We start from the raw sequence: 18,108 nt of genomic DNA, 5'->3' as shown, positions 1-18,108 counted from the left end.
TTTAGTTATAAACCTGGATTTGAAAGTAATTTGGATATGGGTTTGAATGTGGATCTGGACTTAAACCTATATCTGTATCTGAGTTTGAATCAAGGTTTGGATCTCGGTCTAGATTTGAGTTTGGATTCGGGTTATAATCGGGGTCATAATCTGGGTTTGAATATGGATTTAGATTTTGATCAGGACGTGATTTTATGTTTGGTTCTGGGTTGTTAAAGACAACAGAATTATTTGTTTTAAAAAAAAGCAAAAGGAGAAATGATTAACTAAACTGTGAAGAGTTAACAAATCCACACGCTATTTCACCGCTCATCGACATGACGTTGGCCTTTTTTCACAGCGTTGTTCACATCACTCTGATCCATCAGGCCGCTGAACTGCGATCTATTGCTGTGGGGTTCTGCAGACCTTTGGCCCGACCCGCCATTAATATAGTTTTCATTCAAAATTTAACACGAAGGTTTCAAAAAGTTTAGAGCTTTAAAATATTTGTGTTAAAATAAACCTAACACGAATCATGACATAAACCCATAAACTTCATTTCTGTTGTAATAAATATAATTTATTGGAGCTGTGTCACATTTTGTACACATATTTCATATTGTTTTGACCTTTTTTTATCATACATTGTATTTTGTCTCTATATGTTTGATCTTTATTATAAAAACTATTCGGCCTCAATTTTTGAGCTTTTATGAACATTCAATACTCAGAATTGAGTTTTATGGAAAGTTTCAGGGTCATTATTGAATTATCATTTATTGGGGAAAAAAAAAGTATATTTTAAAAAAGCAGCTGGAGTTGTCCTAAGAAAACTGATTTCAAGAAGTGTTTTAAAGATGAACTATTAGAGCAAACTAGCAAAGAATGCTCAACGAATGAATAAAGCAAAATTCCAAGACAGATGGAGGAGTTAGATGGAGTTAATAAAAGAGAGAAGGCACCCCCAACACAAACAGATGTTGAATCATATTGTCAAGATGCGATAAAAAATTAACTAATAATTAAAGACTTTAAATAAAAAGAAGACGGACTCATTTGCTGGCGCATCAGTTCAGATGATAACACCGTTTTTAAAGGCTTTCTAAAGCATTAAGTAGTCTCATGTACAACCCTTCACATTCAAATTAAACGAGTTACTTTTATTTTATAGTCAGTTAAATTATATTACAAATCCATTAGTGAAGGTCCCTTCAGAGCGTTTCCCCATTATGACCCTCCGGCAGCTCTAATTTCTCAAAGAATTATTCCATGTCCACGTCTGGATGCGGCAGAGACGAACCATCGGGGACTCTTGTGTTTACTGTCGGAGCGGCGTCTTGCTCGCTCGGGTTCAGTCGAGGTGTTTTTGACTGCAGGGACAATGTTTCCTCTGGTGAAATAATTACAAAATGGAGAGCTCTTTGTTTGTGTGGAGGAGGAGGGAACCGATAAGTCAAGCTGGAGCGTTTCCACTGAGCTGCTGGTTTAACGGATATCTGATGGAAAATGAAAGTCTAAAGGAGACAACAGATTAATACGGAGTCCAGTCAGGATCAGCTTATAGTAAATGAAAAATAAGATTGGAAAATAGAAAATTGGGAAAATAATTTTTAGATAAAAAATATATAAAAAAATGTGACGAAATATTATAAACTTGAATAAGAGACACTCTAAACTTAACACTGTTGTCAAATTAAAAACAATGTGTTTTGCACCAGCTTCTGTTCTGTTTTTTCTTTTTTCTTTAGTTTCTCTCCTTCTTTCCTTTGGGGGGGGGGCTTTGATCCCGTTTGCTACCAGAACATGATTGACATTGACCCATGATTGACATTGGCTGACAAAGGTCGCTGTGATGTCATTTCCACTCCAGATCAGGGTCTGTTGTGTCTGATGTGACGCTCAGTAGTGATAGTGCTGTCCATAAGTTTGGTGTGTCAAAGATGGAATGATCATAGAATGTACATGAGAACTTAGACTGATTGGCCCCTCCCCCCTGTCGTTCCAAACAGGAAGTACTCGCTGACTCCGAGACGCAAAAATCCCATTGACTTTTATAGAGAAAGAAACAGCTATTGCTCGGTCATTCTATTGGTCAGAATCACCATTCTTGCTCTAAAACTTTTATCAAAGACACCCTCTGATGAAAATTGTTTTTCTGTGTGTTTTTAATGTTCTTGGGTATTTTTTTCTGATGATGGAGGACACTCGTGAAGAAAATTAAGCTTAAAATTGCATTTCTGAGTATTTTTTTAATTCAAATTGTTGAGAATCAAGAGCAGACGAAAAAATGCCGTCTGAGAAAGAGCGTATACAGCGGGGAAAATAAGTATTGAACACGTCAACATTTCTCTCAAAAAACATATTTGTAATCGAGCTATTGACATGACATTTTCACCAGATGTCGGCATCAACCCAAGTAATGCACACATAGAAAGAAATCCAAACATTTATGTCCATAAATGAAGTTATGTGTAATAAAGTGAAATGGCACAGGGAATAAGTATTGAACACATGAAGAAAAGGAGGGGTAAAAAGGTCTGGCAAGCCAAGAAAGCAGCTGGAGTTTGTCAGTATCCAGAAGGTTAACCTGCCCCCTATTAGTGCAAAGTAATCTCAGCTGGTATAGTCCTGATTGATGCCTTTTAAAAAGGTTTCTCACCAGCAAGCTGTTAGACAAGCATTGCATAATGGGTAAAAGCAAAGAGCTGTCCAAAGACCTACGCAACCTTATTGGAGCAAAACACACTGAAGGCATTGGTTACAGGCGCATTTCTAAACTTCTGAAATTTCCAGTGAGTACCATTGGGGCCATCACCTGGTAGTGGATAGAACACGGCATTCCCATAAACCTGCCACGGCCAGGTGCTCCTCGCCAGATTTCAGACAGAGGAGTCAGAACAATCATCAGAAGGGTTCTCCAACAGCCCAGGACCACTCGTGGAGAGCTTCAGAAAGACCTGGAATCAGCAGGTACCATTGTTTCAAAGAAAACAATAAGTAATGCACTCAACAGCCATGGCCTCCATGCACGCACACCATGCAAGACTCCATTTTTTAAGAAGAAGCATGTTGAAGCTCGTTTGGAGTTTGCGACACAACACTTGGATAAACCCATGATATTCTGGGAGGAGATACTCTGGTCAGATGAGACCAAAATTGAACTCTTCGGATGTCATAAGACACAACATGTTTGGAGGAAAAATGGCACCGCATCACCCCCAAAACACCATACCAACAGTCAAGTTTGGAGGTGGGAGCATCATGGCGTGGGGCTGTTTTTCAGCATGTGGTACTGGTAGACTTCATGTCATTGAAGGAATAATGACTGGAGAAAAGTATGGAGACATTCTTGATCAGAATCTGCTGTCATCTGCCAGGCTACTGAAGATGAAAAGAGGGTGGATCTTTCAGCAAGATAACGATCCCAAGCACACAGCCAAGGTAACACTCAACTGGTTGAAGAAAAAGAAAAGAAAGCTGCTAGAATGGCCCAGTCAATCACCAGACTTGAATCCAATTGAAAATCTTTGGAAAGAACTGAAGATCCGGGTTCACAGAAGAGACCCCCGGAACCTTGAAGATTTGAAGGCAGTCTGTGTGGATGAATGGGCCAAAATCACACCTGAGCAATGTATTCGACTGGTTTCTCCATACAGGAGGCGTCTTGAGGCTGTAATCACCACAAAGGTTTTTGCACTAAGTATTAAATAAATTTCAGTAAGCGTGTTCAATACTTATTCCCTGTGCCATTTCACTTTATTACACATAACTTCATTTATGGACATAAATGTTTGGATTTCTTTCTATGTGTGCATTACTTGGGTTGATGCCGACATCTGGTGAAAATTTCATGTCAATAGCTCGATTACAAATATGTTTTTTGAGAGAAATGTTGACGTGTTCAATACTTATTTTCCCCGCTGTATGTGACGTAGAAAACACACCAGGCTGCCCGCTCTGCTCCATTCTGATTCATCCACTTGCAGACGATTGGATCCACGAACGTTTACGTTTTCCTCGTCTGAGCTGATATCTGGCTCTAAACCGTTTGGCTGAATAGCTCCAAAATTGCTCGCCATTGTTGTTCCACCGCTAATGTTGGGTTGGGGCTGTAAGCTAGTGGGAAAGCATTTAAAACAAATGAATGATAGGAAGTGAGGGTGGGCTTACTCCATGTCAGCAGTTTCAAAATTTCTAAAAAACTCCAGCTGCTATGCAGAAACTATGTCCTGGAAGATTAAACAGTTGTTTTCATTTAGGCTAAAAGCTGCATAATCATAAATAAAAGACCACTTTGAAAAGATGATTGGGGTGGAACTTAAACATGTTCTTGCTAATCCTAATTTTGTTTTTCCATGGTATTTTACCTTATTGCAAGTTCTACAAGTTATAAACTGACCAATCAGATGCCTCAACGATAATTTGGTGAAGCCTAGTGGCCCCAACGTTTAACCTTTAAAATGTTGGATGGACAAACTTCTTGCTTCTTTCTTTCAAGAGGTGTGGCCTTCCAACAAGCTGACTGACTCCTGACTGGCCTGTGTGGTTGCCATAGAAACGTTGACGCAGATCAACTCAGACCAATCACCGCTTACTGACAACGTCTGGATCCAACATCTTGACGTCTGCACCTTGAAAAAATGGTGACTGAGTTGTTTTCATTTGGTCGGAAGGAAGCCGTTTCCTGTAGGTGACGTCACACTCACTCAGTCCAGTTCTCATATACAGTCAATAGCGATGTCACGGATGAAAATAAAGTTAGAGAAAAATACAAAACAGCAGTTGTTATGAATAAACACTTAAACAATTTTTATTTATTTTAGTTTATAGTTTTTTTTATTTAAGTTTTCTGTATTTTTTTTAATGTTACACTTTTTTTTAATTAATTTTTTTACAAATTACCTTTTTTTTCAGATTTACAATCTGGTGTTTCTTTCACTTTAAACTTTGACCCCCTTGTTTGAGCCGTATTTAAAGCTTCAAGGCCGTCGAGGAACAAAAAGCTCACCGAAATGTCAAAGTCAGTGAATAAATGTTTCCACGGAAAGAATTTCTGCAGCTTCTGAACTGATTTAATTTCTCAGTTTTTCTCTTTTTATCGTCCTGTCAAAAAGCAGTGGTACTGAAATTTCCTTAATGCGACCGTTTCACAGAGACTTCCTGGAACAACCTGAGCTGACTGATCATCAAGTTTATATCAAAGTCCCCTTCATCCTGCAGAGCTGTGGAGAAAAGTCATCTTCAGCCCTTCAGCAGAATGCTAAATAGAGTTCTGTCTCCGGGGATTTCAGATCCTGCTGACATGTCACTCCGCCTGACATTCCTCAGCTCCTTAGGGTCGTCGCGATGAAGCTTTATCTCTTCGGAGAAGAGAGGAATGTCTGAATTTCTGTCCAAGCATGAATGAGAGGCAGACCGCCTTGCTAGAGTTGGAGCTGCTTATTAAAACAAAGCTGAAAGTCACGACAAACTCAACCATTTGTGGAGCTTTCATGAAAGTGAGACCCTACTGGTAGCTTCCTATAAGATCTGCTGAAATCTGTGCAACAAATCTCCACGTTTCTACATTTTTGCAAAAAAAAAAAATTACATTTAAAGCTTTCCATGGTCTGAATCGGCCCCAGTGATATGTTTTGGCAAATATTTCAGTGCCTTTTTGTATAAAGACTCGATCATTTTAGGAGTTGTGCTGCTGGTGGGTGTCCAGATAGTGAAACAATAAATAATGTGTGAGAGCACCACGGCGGGCAAAACCATCCTTGCCGCTGTTATTGTCACAGATGGGCCTATGTGTCTGAAGTCATGCAAACTAAGTTTGATTGTGTTGTGTTCAGGTTTTCTGCATGTGGTTTTTGAAAGTAAGGGAGGAGTAAAAAACACTCCAAGGTATTTATATTCTTGACCCAGTTCAAGCTCCACGTTTGCTAGAAAAATGTTGGAGTTGGTGAATTGGATCTGTTGTGTGGAGAATATTCTACAAACAGTTTTTTTGTGTTTACACAAGATCAAGCTCAGGATTCAACAGAAAAATTCTGCTTTCAATTTTTTTGCTTGATACTGAAGAAAAACATCATATATTCTGTGATTTTGAACTTGTTTTAAGGACATTTGTCCACCTAGAAGTAGTATGAGGCAAGTAAAACGTTCCCGTTTTCCTAAATCCAACAAGTCTGTTTCTTAAAAATAAGACTTGTCACTTTTTACAAATAAAACTTCTGCTTCAAGTCCCACTCTGATCATCGTTTGATCCATTTTCAAAGCGTTCGCAGTGGTCTTTCAATAATAATTATGTGTTTTTAGCCAAAATCAAAAAACCTGGGTTGTTTTCTAGGACATAGTTTCTGCAGAACAGCTGTAGTTCATCAGAAATTCCCCTTGCAGTTGTAGGCGAGACCGTTAGTATGAAGCAACTCCACCCCCCCTTCCCATCCCCGTTGCATGGAGCTTGTGGCCCTCCAAGAGTATTTTTCTACGTCACAAATAAGCTCTTTTTTCAGTTTTACAACAATTTGAGTACTCAGAAATAGAATTTAGAGCTTAATTTTCTTAACATTTGTCCTCTTCCTTCAAAAAAAATAAAGCCAGAAGAACAATTTCAGTAATATTTTTTCAAGTTCAAATGACTCAAGAAGTTGTTTCATCTTACTATAAGAGGAAACTGAAAATTTTGTTTTGTAACAAGACATTGAAAGAAAAAAACTAGACAAAAAATAATCTTGCAGTGCTCACCTCTCAGTTTGTAAGGTGACTTTGGAGGGTTCCACATTGGGGTTCTCCCATTCCATCTGTGGGCAGTGCATGAAGTAACACAGGGTGTAGAGGGCCTCGGGCTCCCAGTGCACCGTGGGGTGAGTCTTCTGGTGGACCGGAGTCCCGTTGCTGGGGTTCTTGATGTGCAGGGGCTGGAGGTGATGCATCGCCCTGGTAACCAAATCACCTGCACAAAGAGGGTTTAAAAAAAAAAAAAGAATTACACCTGCTCATCTGCTATTGTAATAAAAGTGAGCTAATACTCTGTGTAAAAGCTTTAGTCATCGCTTCCAGTAAGATTGTGTGACACATGAGCCCTTCTGATGAGGCAGGGATGCACGCCTGCATTCACATTCTGATTCATTGTTCGTTTTAGTCAGACGTAAAACTGCTGCTCTTACTCACACTGGGACTCTCATCCAAACACTCGAACATTCGAGCACTTACTATTACATCTCACATCAGCCCTATTTTTTACCAGGGTTGTTTTAATCTCAAGAGTCTCTGGAAAGGACTCTTGACAGTAAAAATGAATGTGAGATCTGGTATAGGACTTTGATTAAAACAAGTCTAAGTTCTTGAATAATGTCGATACGTTACCTTAAAACATCAGTTTTTTGGGGGAACAAAAGTGTAGTAACCCACTTAAGAAGAGTTAACCAAATATACAAGTCTGCCCAACAATTCTGACCCTAAGAAACATTCAAAAGATTAAATGAAAAAAACTTCTGTACAGAGTCTGTATGCTTGGATTTGAATTTGTGTGTCAAATATTGAAAATTTTATTACAACTCTGCCAACAGGAAGTCTGTTGTTCACCCATTCAAAAGAAATATATAAGCGATTCTTAAATTTCAATTTATTTTGGTTTAACAATTTTACGACCAATTTCCAAATCAACCCTTTAAAGCCTACCAAATCAAAGAATTGACAAAATATTCAGCGTTCTCTTTAGAATTCAAGTTTTCTTTTACTCCTTCAACAATATCTTTAATGAAAAATGGTATCAGTTATGATATGTCGGGTGATCTCATATGTTTTTGCTCATATTTGATCCATACATTAACATGAAACTTTATCAAATGTAATTAAGTATCATGAAATTTTGAAATACTTTGATGTGGCGAGTATTTATTAAAAAAAATAATTAAAAAAATATATTATTTTTTGTGACACAGGGCAACCATAAAAAATAAAGTATTCTCATAGTAAATTTACATGAATACAGTTATAAATTTATGTTTCAAAAAGTCATAATTTTACAAAAGTCCTCCTTTTAAAGAAAAAAAAATGTTTCAACAAAGACAACCAAACACTACCCCTTTAATTGTTGTTGCAGACAAATCAAAACATTCAGATGGGCGTCTTACTGCTTAGGATTCTCTTACTTTTTTTTGCAAATGTACAATTTTTTTTTTTGAAGTATGACGACTTTATTTTTGGAAAAAACATGACGTTTTTTCTTTGTAAAATTATGACTGTTTAAATGTTTAAACTTGCAATTTTGTTATTGTTGTAAACGTTTCTTATCTTTTTTATATATCTTTTTCTAATACATATTTTCTTTTATAATAGTTTTCACCCTGAAGTTTAGAAATTTTGCAAAACTTTTCCCGCCGCAAGTGTTTTGGAGATGCAACTGCCCTCTGGTGGACTGATAAGGCACGACAAGGCAGAAAACATGTTTTTAGGGGAAGTCTGGATCGTGCTAATGAGATAGGGGTCTTAAGGCCCGTACACACCGGGACGAATATTCGCCAGGCGTTATTCGCCAGCGTTTTTCGCCACGTCTTTTGTGTTCACACCCAGGCGATTTTCGCTGACGATGAGCCGAGCGAACATGCAATTTCATTCCCTGACATTAGATGGCGCGTATGTAAACAGAAATACTCCTGTACACAAGGTGGCGCTGCGCAACTTTACGATTCTTAAAGTCGCTTTTCACTCAGAAGAAGAGAGCAAGTATTTACGCGCTTGTCAGAATCATACAAAGAAAACATGAATATTTCAAGCATCAGTAGCTCCAACTGGTGCTTGGTTCGGGGATATTTTAGAATGTCCGTCATTATTTCATCGCTGCTGTGTAGACGCTACTTGGCGTCTATCTTCTTCGCTGGTATGTGTGCTCAGCAAGGCAGTTTTGTGTTTGAGCGCCCCCAAGTTGTGTTTTACTGTAACTTCAGAAGCTCCAGACACGTGTGCAAAAGCGCAATTCTCATTGGTCGAATAGATTTCGACGCGACGCGTCGAAAAAAAAAAACGAACCCGAGGCGTTTTTTTTTTTTTACGCTTTGGCGCGTGGCGTTTTTTCGCGTCGGTGTGCACACTCACATTGGTGCCCTTTGTTTAGTCACGAGGCGTTAAACGTCGACGAAAATCGCCGGCGAAATTCGTCCCGGTGTGAACAGGCCTTTAGATGGAACACATGTGACAGAAACAGTTATGTGGGGTTAAAGGACAGCAATATTTAAACCTGTGCTGAATACAAACACATCTTGATCATTTCAGCACTCATTACAGCAAGAAAATTATGTGAAAATTCTCCGAAGATCTCTGGGACTCTGAGGTAAATCAGCTGTGAAATTTCAACAAGCTTTTTATTTTTATTATTATTATTATTATTATTATTATTTTGTTCTGGCCATCACTGTTTGAAACACAATTAGGGGTGAAATAAAAGTCAGTCTGAATGCCGCCAAAGTTCAGCTTCTGTCTTCCAATTTTCTACAACACAGATGCAGAAAGTTTAGATTCACAGAAGCATAAAAGTCCGATTTAGACTGTAACTCAGCAGCTTATTGATGACCCTGTTAGTAATGTCTGTTAGAACAGCAAGATCAAGTAGAAATATTAAGAAATGATTCAATGATCAACTTCCTGGAACTATCAGAGACTTTAGGAGAAACGTGAATGTTTTAAAGTCATCGTCAAATGTTTGGCTTCAAAACAAGTCAGTTTGAGAGCCAGAGATCGTCCATCTGTCACTAAGAGGCTCCTGGCAGAGTTCAAAGGCTTTCAGGTAAAAAGAAAAGCTCAGTCAGCTCAGTCCCCCCTCCAAAGAGTTTCACCAACGCTGCATGGAAAATTGAGCAAATCCAGAAATTATGGACCACGACTGAGAAATGTTTGGTTATGTGTCTTCAATCTTGTCACTTCACTGGTGCAGGTATTTCTGCGAAAACCTGGACTTGCTGTCAGACTGATTAAATCAGGAGGCTTGATACAAAACATGCTAAAGTGCGATTAGAGCTACAACCTGGAATTGGTGGAATACAGTTTTTCACTGCAAAAAACAGATGTCTAACCGAGACATACAAACTAAAAATCTGCCCAAGATATTGTTTCATCTGGTTTTGACAAAGAATAGAATGTTTATGTCTTTTGTTTCTTAATTGGTTGCTGCAACCTAATTTTTCTTCTTTTTGGTAGGCATAATTAGTTAAATTAAAGTCCCACTCTGTTAAAAACTGCTGTTTGTCTTGTTGCGCTGTGCCACCAATCTCACCCACAACTCAGAGGTGAATTTCGAATGAACTCCTGCCGCTCTGCAGAAACTATGTCCTAGAAAACAACACCGTTTTTAATAAGCATTCTGGCTAAACTTGCATGATAATAATTAAAAGACTGCTGGGAACGCTTTTAAAATGGATCAGAAGATGATCGAAGTGGGTCTTTAAATGATTAAGGCTCTGTTTTGAATAAAACAGCATATTTTAAACCCATTTTTAGCCACAAAAACTTTGTTGTAAGACCTCCAGGTTCAATTCACATGTCTCAATTTGAGTACAAACATTTATTTACAGGTTTTTTATCTGTCAAAGACCTGAGCTGAGTCCGGTTAGCAAGTTCTGATCTGAATATTTGCTATTAATACACAATTCTGTTGTGTTGTTTTTTTTGCTTGAAATGTCTCTGATATTAAGGTCATTTGGGGACATAATTGATGTATGATTTTTCTTTTTTATGTGTTCCTTAAGTAGTATCTTCAAATGAAATATTCCCCTCTTGAGTGAGTCTTCCCAAAAGACTGCCCACAATAAAGCAGACACACTGAAGCACCTTTTCCGCTGCAGTTCCTACCATTGCCAGCAGATGGCTCTGCCTTCAAAACGGAAATGGTCTTTAGCGGCACTTTCTACTTCCTTGACAATTTTAATTGGATATACGAAATGCTATCTTGTGTTTTAAAGGAAATATTCACTTTGAAAATGATGGTTAAAGCCTTATTTTTTTTTATAATTTGCTATTTGACAGGCCTTGCTCTGGTAGGTAAACTTTAGCGCTCTTTCGCTAGCTTTAGCTATTTAAAATCCCAATGCTAAAGGTGTTTGCTTGCTTCTTACTTTTTTACTTTCAGAAGATTATCCTTCATTCTAATGTTGTTAAAGTTTGGTTTAACTTAAAATATACAATCTTTTTGTCTAAATAAGGCTTCAATGAAAATGTGTTTGCTCCTAAATCAAATCTACTTTTATTTTTAGACTTTCAAAATAAAGCTCTTGATTGTGATAAAATATAAAATAGCTAAAAAAAAAAGAAGTAATTAACTAAAACCTTCTTGTGAAAACTTAAATTTATGTTTTTAATCTCTTTTTATTTTCCTCTATCAAATACACTTAGTTTAGCTTTCTGGTTTTGAAAATGCATATCCAGCAGAAATGCCCGATCTACTTACATTTTTGTTTTTGCTCATTTTAATATTTCAAAAATGTTAATTTTATGCTCATTAAAAATAAATAGAAAGCATGCAAATCATCAACAATATTGCTCTCACTGACAGCTAACAAAATCAGCCCCTGAACAGATTGGTCATTAAAACCATTCAGTTATAAACCACTAATTTTATTAATTTATTTTCGAACATATTTGGATCTTTACTTTTTTTTTTTTAGCTGATTGAGTTTTTTATTTTTGCAGGTTTGGGAGTGAATGTCAGCTTTCATACTAGATTTTAACTTTGCCTTTTTTTGGGTCAGTTTTTAACTAACTTCAAAGAGTTTAGCAAGAAAACCTTTAGAAATGTTTTTATGTGTTAAACTTTGACATCTTTAGAATTCACACGTGCATTTTTACATTATATTTAGGTTTAATGTAGGTTAAATGAAGGCACGAGCTTCACAAACACATTCCTGTCTGTCTTTCGGTTAGGTTGTCAGGGTCAATCCGGTGGAACCAGAGATCCAGAGGAGAAGACGCCGAGCAGAACCAGCTGATTCTACACACTTGAAGAATGGTAGGACCGGACTGATACGTGGAGTTTAGTATAGTTTATCTTCCTTTTTTAACCACTTTTAGACCAAAAACTTTCTCCTCTACTGGATAAAAGCTGCAGGGGATTTCTGACAGATTTTCATCAGAACTCGCAGATCTAAATGTCTATCAGTGGCTGGAGAAAAAAACCAGAATAGTTTGCTAATTTGATTTTTGGCGGGTTATTTTTCAGAACGTAATTCCTGCAATAAACCACAAACAACTGTGTTTAAAACGTCATGGAGGTGGATTCCCGTATTTATCCAGCCTTTCTTTTCATCTGTAGATTTACTATAATAATATTAATAATCTACAGATTATTGTATTATATTTTTAAAAAGCAACCCCACTAAAGGTGGCGTTTGAGAGCAGTGGCTGCATCTGCAGGCTGTTTCCATTCACACAAGTGTAAAGACATTTGAACTGAGCTGCTGCTGTATTAAATCCTGCTGACACTCAGGAGTGTCTGTATTTGTTACAGAGGTTTGTTTGCTTTTGAAATGTTGGTATATTTATCTTAAAAAGGGCTTACTTACAGATTAGACATCAGGAATTTAAATGGGCTCATGAAACTAAAGCTAAAGGATTAAAAGGGGACAAGTTTAAAGAAAAAACGCCTTTAGTCAACATTTGAAGTGGATTCATCGTCAGCATCAGGGTTTTATGTGAGTAGTTCAGGGTCTTCTCTGACGGCTGGAGATTAGATCTTTTTTTCCTGCATGGAGCTCAGTGCTGAAAATGACGACAATGAACCAAAGCGCTAACACTTTGCACTGGGAATAATTAAAGTCAGACGTGTGGTGCAGCAAATTGTGCAAACGCTTGACCTGAAGTGATTTAAGCTTTTTAGCGCAGACCCGGGAACGATCAGAATCAGCAAACGACATAAATCAAGTCGACAAGGTGGAATGAGCCAAGTCCTCCTCAAAGCGTCACCCGGTTTCCCTCACGGGGCCCTGAGATCCCGTCACTGCCCGCCGTGACGCTGTCACGGCCTATCGCTCCCCGCAGAACGCGTCCCGGACATTTAATCATCGCTCGGCGATACGGCCGGCTCGGAGCTCCGCCTTCGGGGCACATTAGCAATTCGGAGGCAGCTATTAATCACAGTCAATTACAGGACATGTCATGATTACCACAGAGCAGCGAGATACTCCAACTAGCAGTTTTTCTAGGGTGGAGTGAATCAGCAGTGGACACATTTTAGATAAAAAGTCAGATATGTCCTTACGTTCAAAGAAAAGAGGACACACACACACACACACAAAGCCGTGTGAGATGTTTATAGTGTGAATACATTATGAGTCAAAGACGAATAAGAAATGCAAAGAAGTGCATTAGATGCAATGACTAATCAGAAAATCAGTGACTCATCTTTTCTTTTTATATAGTTCAAAGAAGTGATGAGGCAGAGGAACGAAGAAGACTAGAATATATGTCCACTATTAATACATGCTAAGGATCGACCATTGACTGTATAAGAGAACTGGACTGAGCGAGTGTGACGTCCGTCACCCACAGAAAACGCTTGACTTCTGACTCCAATTAAATAAAGTCAGTTCAGTCGCAGTTTTTTTCCGCTGGCATGTTGGAGCCAGACGATGCCAGTATGCAGGGATTGATCCAAGTCGGTCTAAGTCAACGTTTCTATGGCAACCACGCTTGTTAATCAGGGGTGAGCTTGTGGAAAGTCCACACCCCTACCGCCCTACCACTTGAAAGCGAAATCAGTCAATCGATCGATTCTAATGTTGGACGCCAGCAGGCTCCACCTACTTTAATTGAGACATCTGATTGGCTAATTTATGAGTTAAACAACGTGCACTACAGAAATAACGTCATGACAAAAATTAGGGTTAGCAACAACACGTTAAAAACAAGTATCAGAGTTACTATGGTTATCCTGACCAATAAACTGTTTATTTGACTTTAGACGTTTATGGGATTTTGGGTTATTGCAGCCAGCGGGTACTTCCTGTTTCCTGAACGCCAGGGTGGAGGGCGTCACTCAGTCCAGGTCTCACATACAGTCAATGGAGATTGATGATAATTAGGCTGAGCTGTTAGATCGGACGATATTTGGCATTTTTAAATTAATTCATTCTGTTTGGTGATCGGAGGTCAATATAAAACTCTGTTGTTTCAGCTCAGATGCAGCTTTGCCCATGGTGCGATCTGATTGGTTACTCAGATAACAACACGTCCAATGATAGAAAAGATACCAAGTATGAGGTCATAAATGGAATCCTCACACACAGAGGAGGAAAAACATTTTCAGCCATAAGAATCTACTAAGGGTGGTTGCAGTTGAGGGTACATGAGCTGAACAAAAAGTCTCGAATTTGTAATGAATATCCCGGTGTACTACATCTATACTAGTAGCCTTAGCTACTTACTTATGACATGACGTAAACATGAAAGGCAGCTTCTGTAGCTTGTGAATACAGAAATAAAATGAATCAGTGATGGTTGAATCATATGTGTGGTTGAGAAAGTATAAAAACCTCAATTCAGCCTTGATTTATAGGGAAACACGCTAAGGTAACAGAATACAGAACAAGCTGCGGGACAGACTGACCGTAACTTCCACAGATCAGGAACTATCTGTTAAATATATGAAGCTGCTTTAAGTGTTCACAGCAGAAATAGAGAATTTCCTTTAATTTTAGTCTCAACCGTCAAAGTGGAGCCTGAAAACCGGACGCCAACTTCAGCCTCAACCGGTTTTTATGGTGTAGCGGATAAAACAACGCAATAAAATAATACAACCTTAAATAAGAGAGGTATTTTCTAAGTATACTAATAATCACATTCATTAGCAGCCTCCTTGTAACATTTTAGAGTTCTATATAAAGATATTCATTTTTTCTAAAGGCAAATCTTCTCACTGGCTCTTTTTCTTGCAAAGACACTTCATATTTTGTTTGTGGTTAACTTTGTTAGCTTGGGCTTTTGAATTTAGCGGTTGGAGCCGCCGCTTTAAGAAAGTAGTGGATGGATTTTTAGACCCTTGACGTCTTGACATGCATCAAGAATGAGTCGTAGACGGATGTGGAGGACAAATCTGGTAATAAAGCTTTCTTCAGAATTTAGAAATAATAAATAAAATAGAAGTAATGTAAATTGTCATTTTTTCCTCTGTGGCTCGGTACCAAGTGACCCAAGGACTGACTTTTTCAGATTTTGCCCAAATTTACAAGAAATGCTAATAAGTAAATACAAAAATGAAAATGCAACTTTTCTATAGGAATTATACTTTTTTTTTCCTGGTCAAATTACTCCCGGAAAATATTTTGTCTTTATTACATTTTTTATTGTCAAAAAAACTATCAGCTGCAAACATTTGATCTAAAGGTTGATGCAGTTATCATTAATCCTATAGTATTTTATTGGATGTGAATTTTTTGCACAATTTCATACAAATTGTCAGCATTTTTTAAACTTTTATAGCACAAAACTAAAATCCAAGCACCTTTAACTTTCTTTGGCGTTCTGTTTACATTTTTTAATCACTCGAAGTTCAATGAGGCGGCGCATGAAGAGGAATAATTGTAGTTTAAATAAAAGCAATTTAGTGAAAAGACCTTCCAAAATGATAATGATTTAGAGAATGTATAAAAATATTTATTTGTGACTTCCTGTAACGCTGCAAACTTGGGTTCACAAAGATTTATCATCTTAGTTAATGAGCAAATGATGAAGCAATTAATCCTTATACCCATATGTTTAGCCTATTGGTTGCTTTTTATCAAACAGCCCACACAGTAAAATTATGAAATGACCCAAATACTCCTGGCTTTAAGGTCATCATCGGTTGATTATCCTGCAGATACTTGAATGCTGTAAAGTAACTCATTAAAACATGGCCCGTAACAGCGTCTGAAGCTGCGGTACGTCTGTTTCCAGAGGCGAGCGCTTAAAAAGGGATCGTGCACAGCATGAAGCCATCTGTTCTCCAGCAGAATGCAGGGACACGAGGACACAGCAATGCAAACATGTCGCTGAAACACCTGTGGAGAACTGTATCTCTGATGATGCAACAAGCTGTAAAAAAAACGCACAAATCATTGGTGAGGACGTTGTGATTGTGCTGCTGCAGCTCCAGTCTGCTAAACCTACATTCAGAAAGCACAGAAGGGCGTAAGGTTAAGTTCAACGAGCAAAAAAAACAGATGACTCATTTGTTCGCCCCTTTTTATTTAGTTTAGGTTACAGCTGCATGTCTCTTCTGCACAAGTCATATCCGGTCACGGTCCAAACAGGCCACGCCACTTTTTCTGTTAACTCCTTTACAGGCTATAAGTGCCTCCTCTGGGAAAACATCCAGACACTGTAATAATAATCTAATCTAGTTTTTAATACGCCCTAAATAACTCTACATTCTTCGTACTTCACTGTAAGAGAAGTCTGTAAGTGTTTTTAGTTATTTCATCACATGATAATATTTGCTGCCTGTCCAGTGAGTGGTTAGGAATGAAGCCAGGCTACTTTTTTACTTCTTTTCATCAAATAGCTCTTTAGAAGGTTAATAATAAAAGGTTTTATGGTCGGTTTGACTCCACAAGACACATTTTATTCATGCGCTGAAGGACAAAGGATCAAAACATGAAGTGTCAGTAGAGAAGCTGATTGGAAACTCATTGTTTTGGTGATTTCTTTCACATAGTTTTGAGTTTTTTTCTCTTTTTTGGATTAATACATTTTTATGTTGTCGCTACATGTTTGAATTTTTTCATAAAACTTAAAAAACCAGTTTGGGATTAAATAAATTTGCTTCCTTCCACTCCCTTTCAAGCAATAATACATTTTATGTCTAATTATCCCAAGTTTGTTACGTCATAGTATGACTGTATAAATGCTGATTGTAATGTTTTTGTGTACTATTCTTATTTAATTGCTTAAAATAAACCATTTCAAATCAAATCAAAAATCTAATAATTTTGGTTTAAAAAACAAATTCGCTGTAAAAAAATGCTAACATTTACAACCTGAAATTGAGATTTCTGGACAATTTAAACAAAAAACAATTAAATTAAACAATTTAATTAAAATTTATTTAAAACAGGTTGGGTTTGTGCCAAAAAAGATGGATATCCAGCATTGCTACAAAAAAAATATAGATACATTGATAAAGCAAATTGTTAAGTAGAAACAAAACTCAAAAAGGCCGCAGACTAGTAGTCAAATGTATGTGCCTTAGATATAGTAAAAGTTGAGGACATTCCAGGAGCTTCACTTGACAAATTCTTAGTAATTCTGTTTTTGAAAACATAGAAGTTAAAGAAATTTCTTGAAATAAACCTTGTATTTTTGCAAATCTTCTATTATTTTATCCCCACCCCCAACAAATGTAAACATTTATTTTTTTTTATATTTGGGAACTCTGCTTGGTGCCAAGCAGTTGACTTTACGTCTTAACTCTACTGGAGCTGCCGTCTACGACACAAATCAAAACCTGCACTTTGAACTGCCGTGACTCTGTGACCAATTTCCGTGATTCCAACTGATTCTGCCGTTAAAGAAAGTGGGTGTGTGTGTTAGCCTGGGGCCAGTGCCGCCAGCGAAGTTTCTTCCTGGAAGGGGCGGTTCCTCACTTTGTGATGTCACAATGTGAGAACCCACTCATTTTCATTGACTGGGAGGGGCGGGCAACAGTTTTAGAGGTGGGAATGGATAAAAAGCAGTATTGGATCAAAATACTGCTTTGGGGCTGTTTTTGTGAGGAATTAACATTATATAATACACTTAAAAGCTCAAAAAAGCTTATTTCGCATGATATAGGCCCCTTAAGGTAATTTAAAGAACATTAATACTTGAGCTAAAACTGTTAAATTAGATCTAAATCCAAAAGATTTTCAGTCTTTAAAAAAAATGTCATTTAACAGTGTAAAGACAGGACTCAAGAATGGAACCACAAGATTAAACAACTTCTTTAATTTACAGAAAAACTCTACTTTTAAGGAACTCTCCAAGGTCTTTCTGATGATGGAAGTGAATTAAAATGGGTCTGATCCTTCATTTGTCAGAGGAAGTTGCTTCGTAACAAAAATTAAACGGTTCATTTTTGCTGCTTTATCGCCTCCTAACCTCTCCAGATCTCTGGTTGGACCCGCTGAGAGGGATCAA

At 37.7% G+C, this 18,108-nt stretch overlaps 1 protein-coding gene and 1 long non-coding RNA gene across 3 annotated transcripts in view; one reads left to right on the top strand and one right to left on the bottom strand.

Moving 5' to 3' along the window:
• Positions 1-18,108, bottom strand: part of LOC101162723 (ankyrin repeat- and BTB/POZ domain-containing protein 3-A) — a 187,369-nt gene that overhangs the window by 28,930 nt on the left and 140,331 nt on the right. For both annotated transcript variants that reach the window (XM_023952521.2, XM_023952522.2), the window contains exon 3: positions 6,712-6,919. In XM_023952521.2, coding sequence (XP_023808289.1) covers positions 6,712-6,919 — 208 coding nt within the window. The remainder of the gene's footprint in view (positions 1-6,711; positions 6,920-18,108) is intronic.
• LOC144989466 (uncharacterized) lies at positions 10,864-11,966 on the top strand. Its single transcript, XR_013653673.1, has 2 exons — positions 10,864-10,997; positions 11,881-11,966. It is a non-coding gene; the product is annotated as an uncharacterized LOC144989466 (long non-coding RNA).

This window comes from Oryzias latipes, chromosome 23, assembly GCF_053564925.1.
Source record: "Oryzias latipes strain Hd-rR chromosome 23, Olatipes_Hd-rR_3.1".
In the NCBI taxonomy this organism is placed as follows: Eukaryota; Metazoa; Chordata; class Actinopteri; order Beloniformes; family Adrianichthyidae; genus Oryzias; species Oryzias latipes.
The sequence above is the reverse complement of the archived record's forward strand: the minus strand, read 5'-3'. Positions and strand labels throughout refer to the sequence as shown.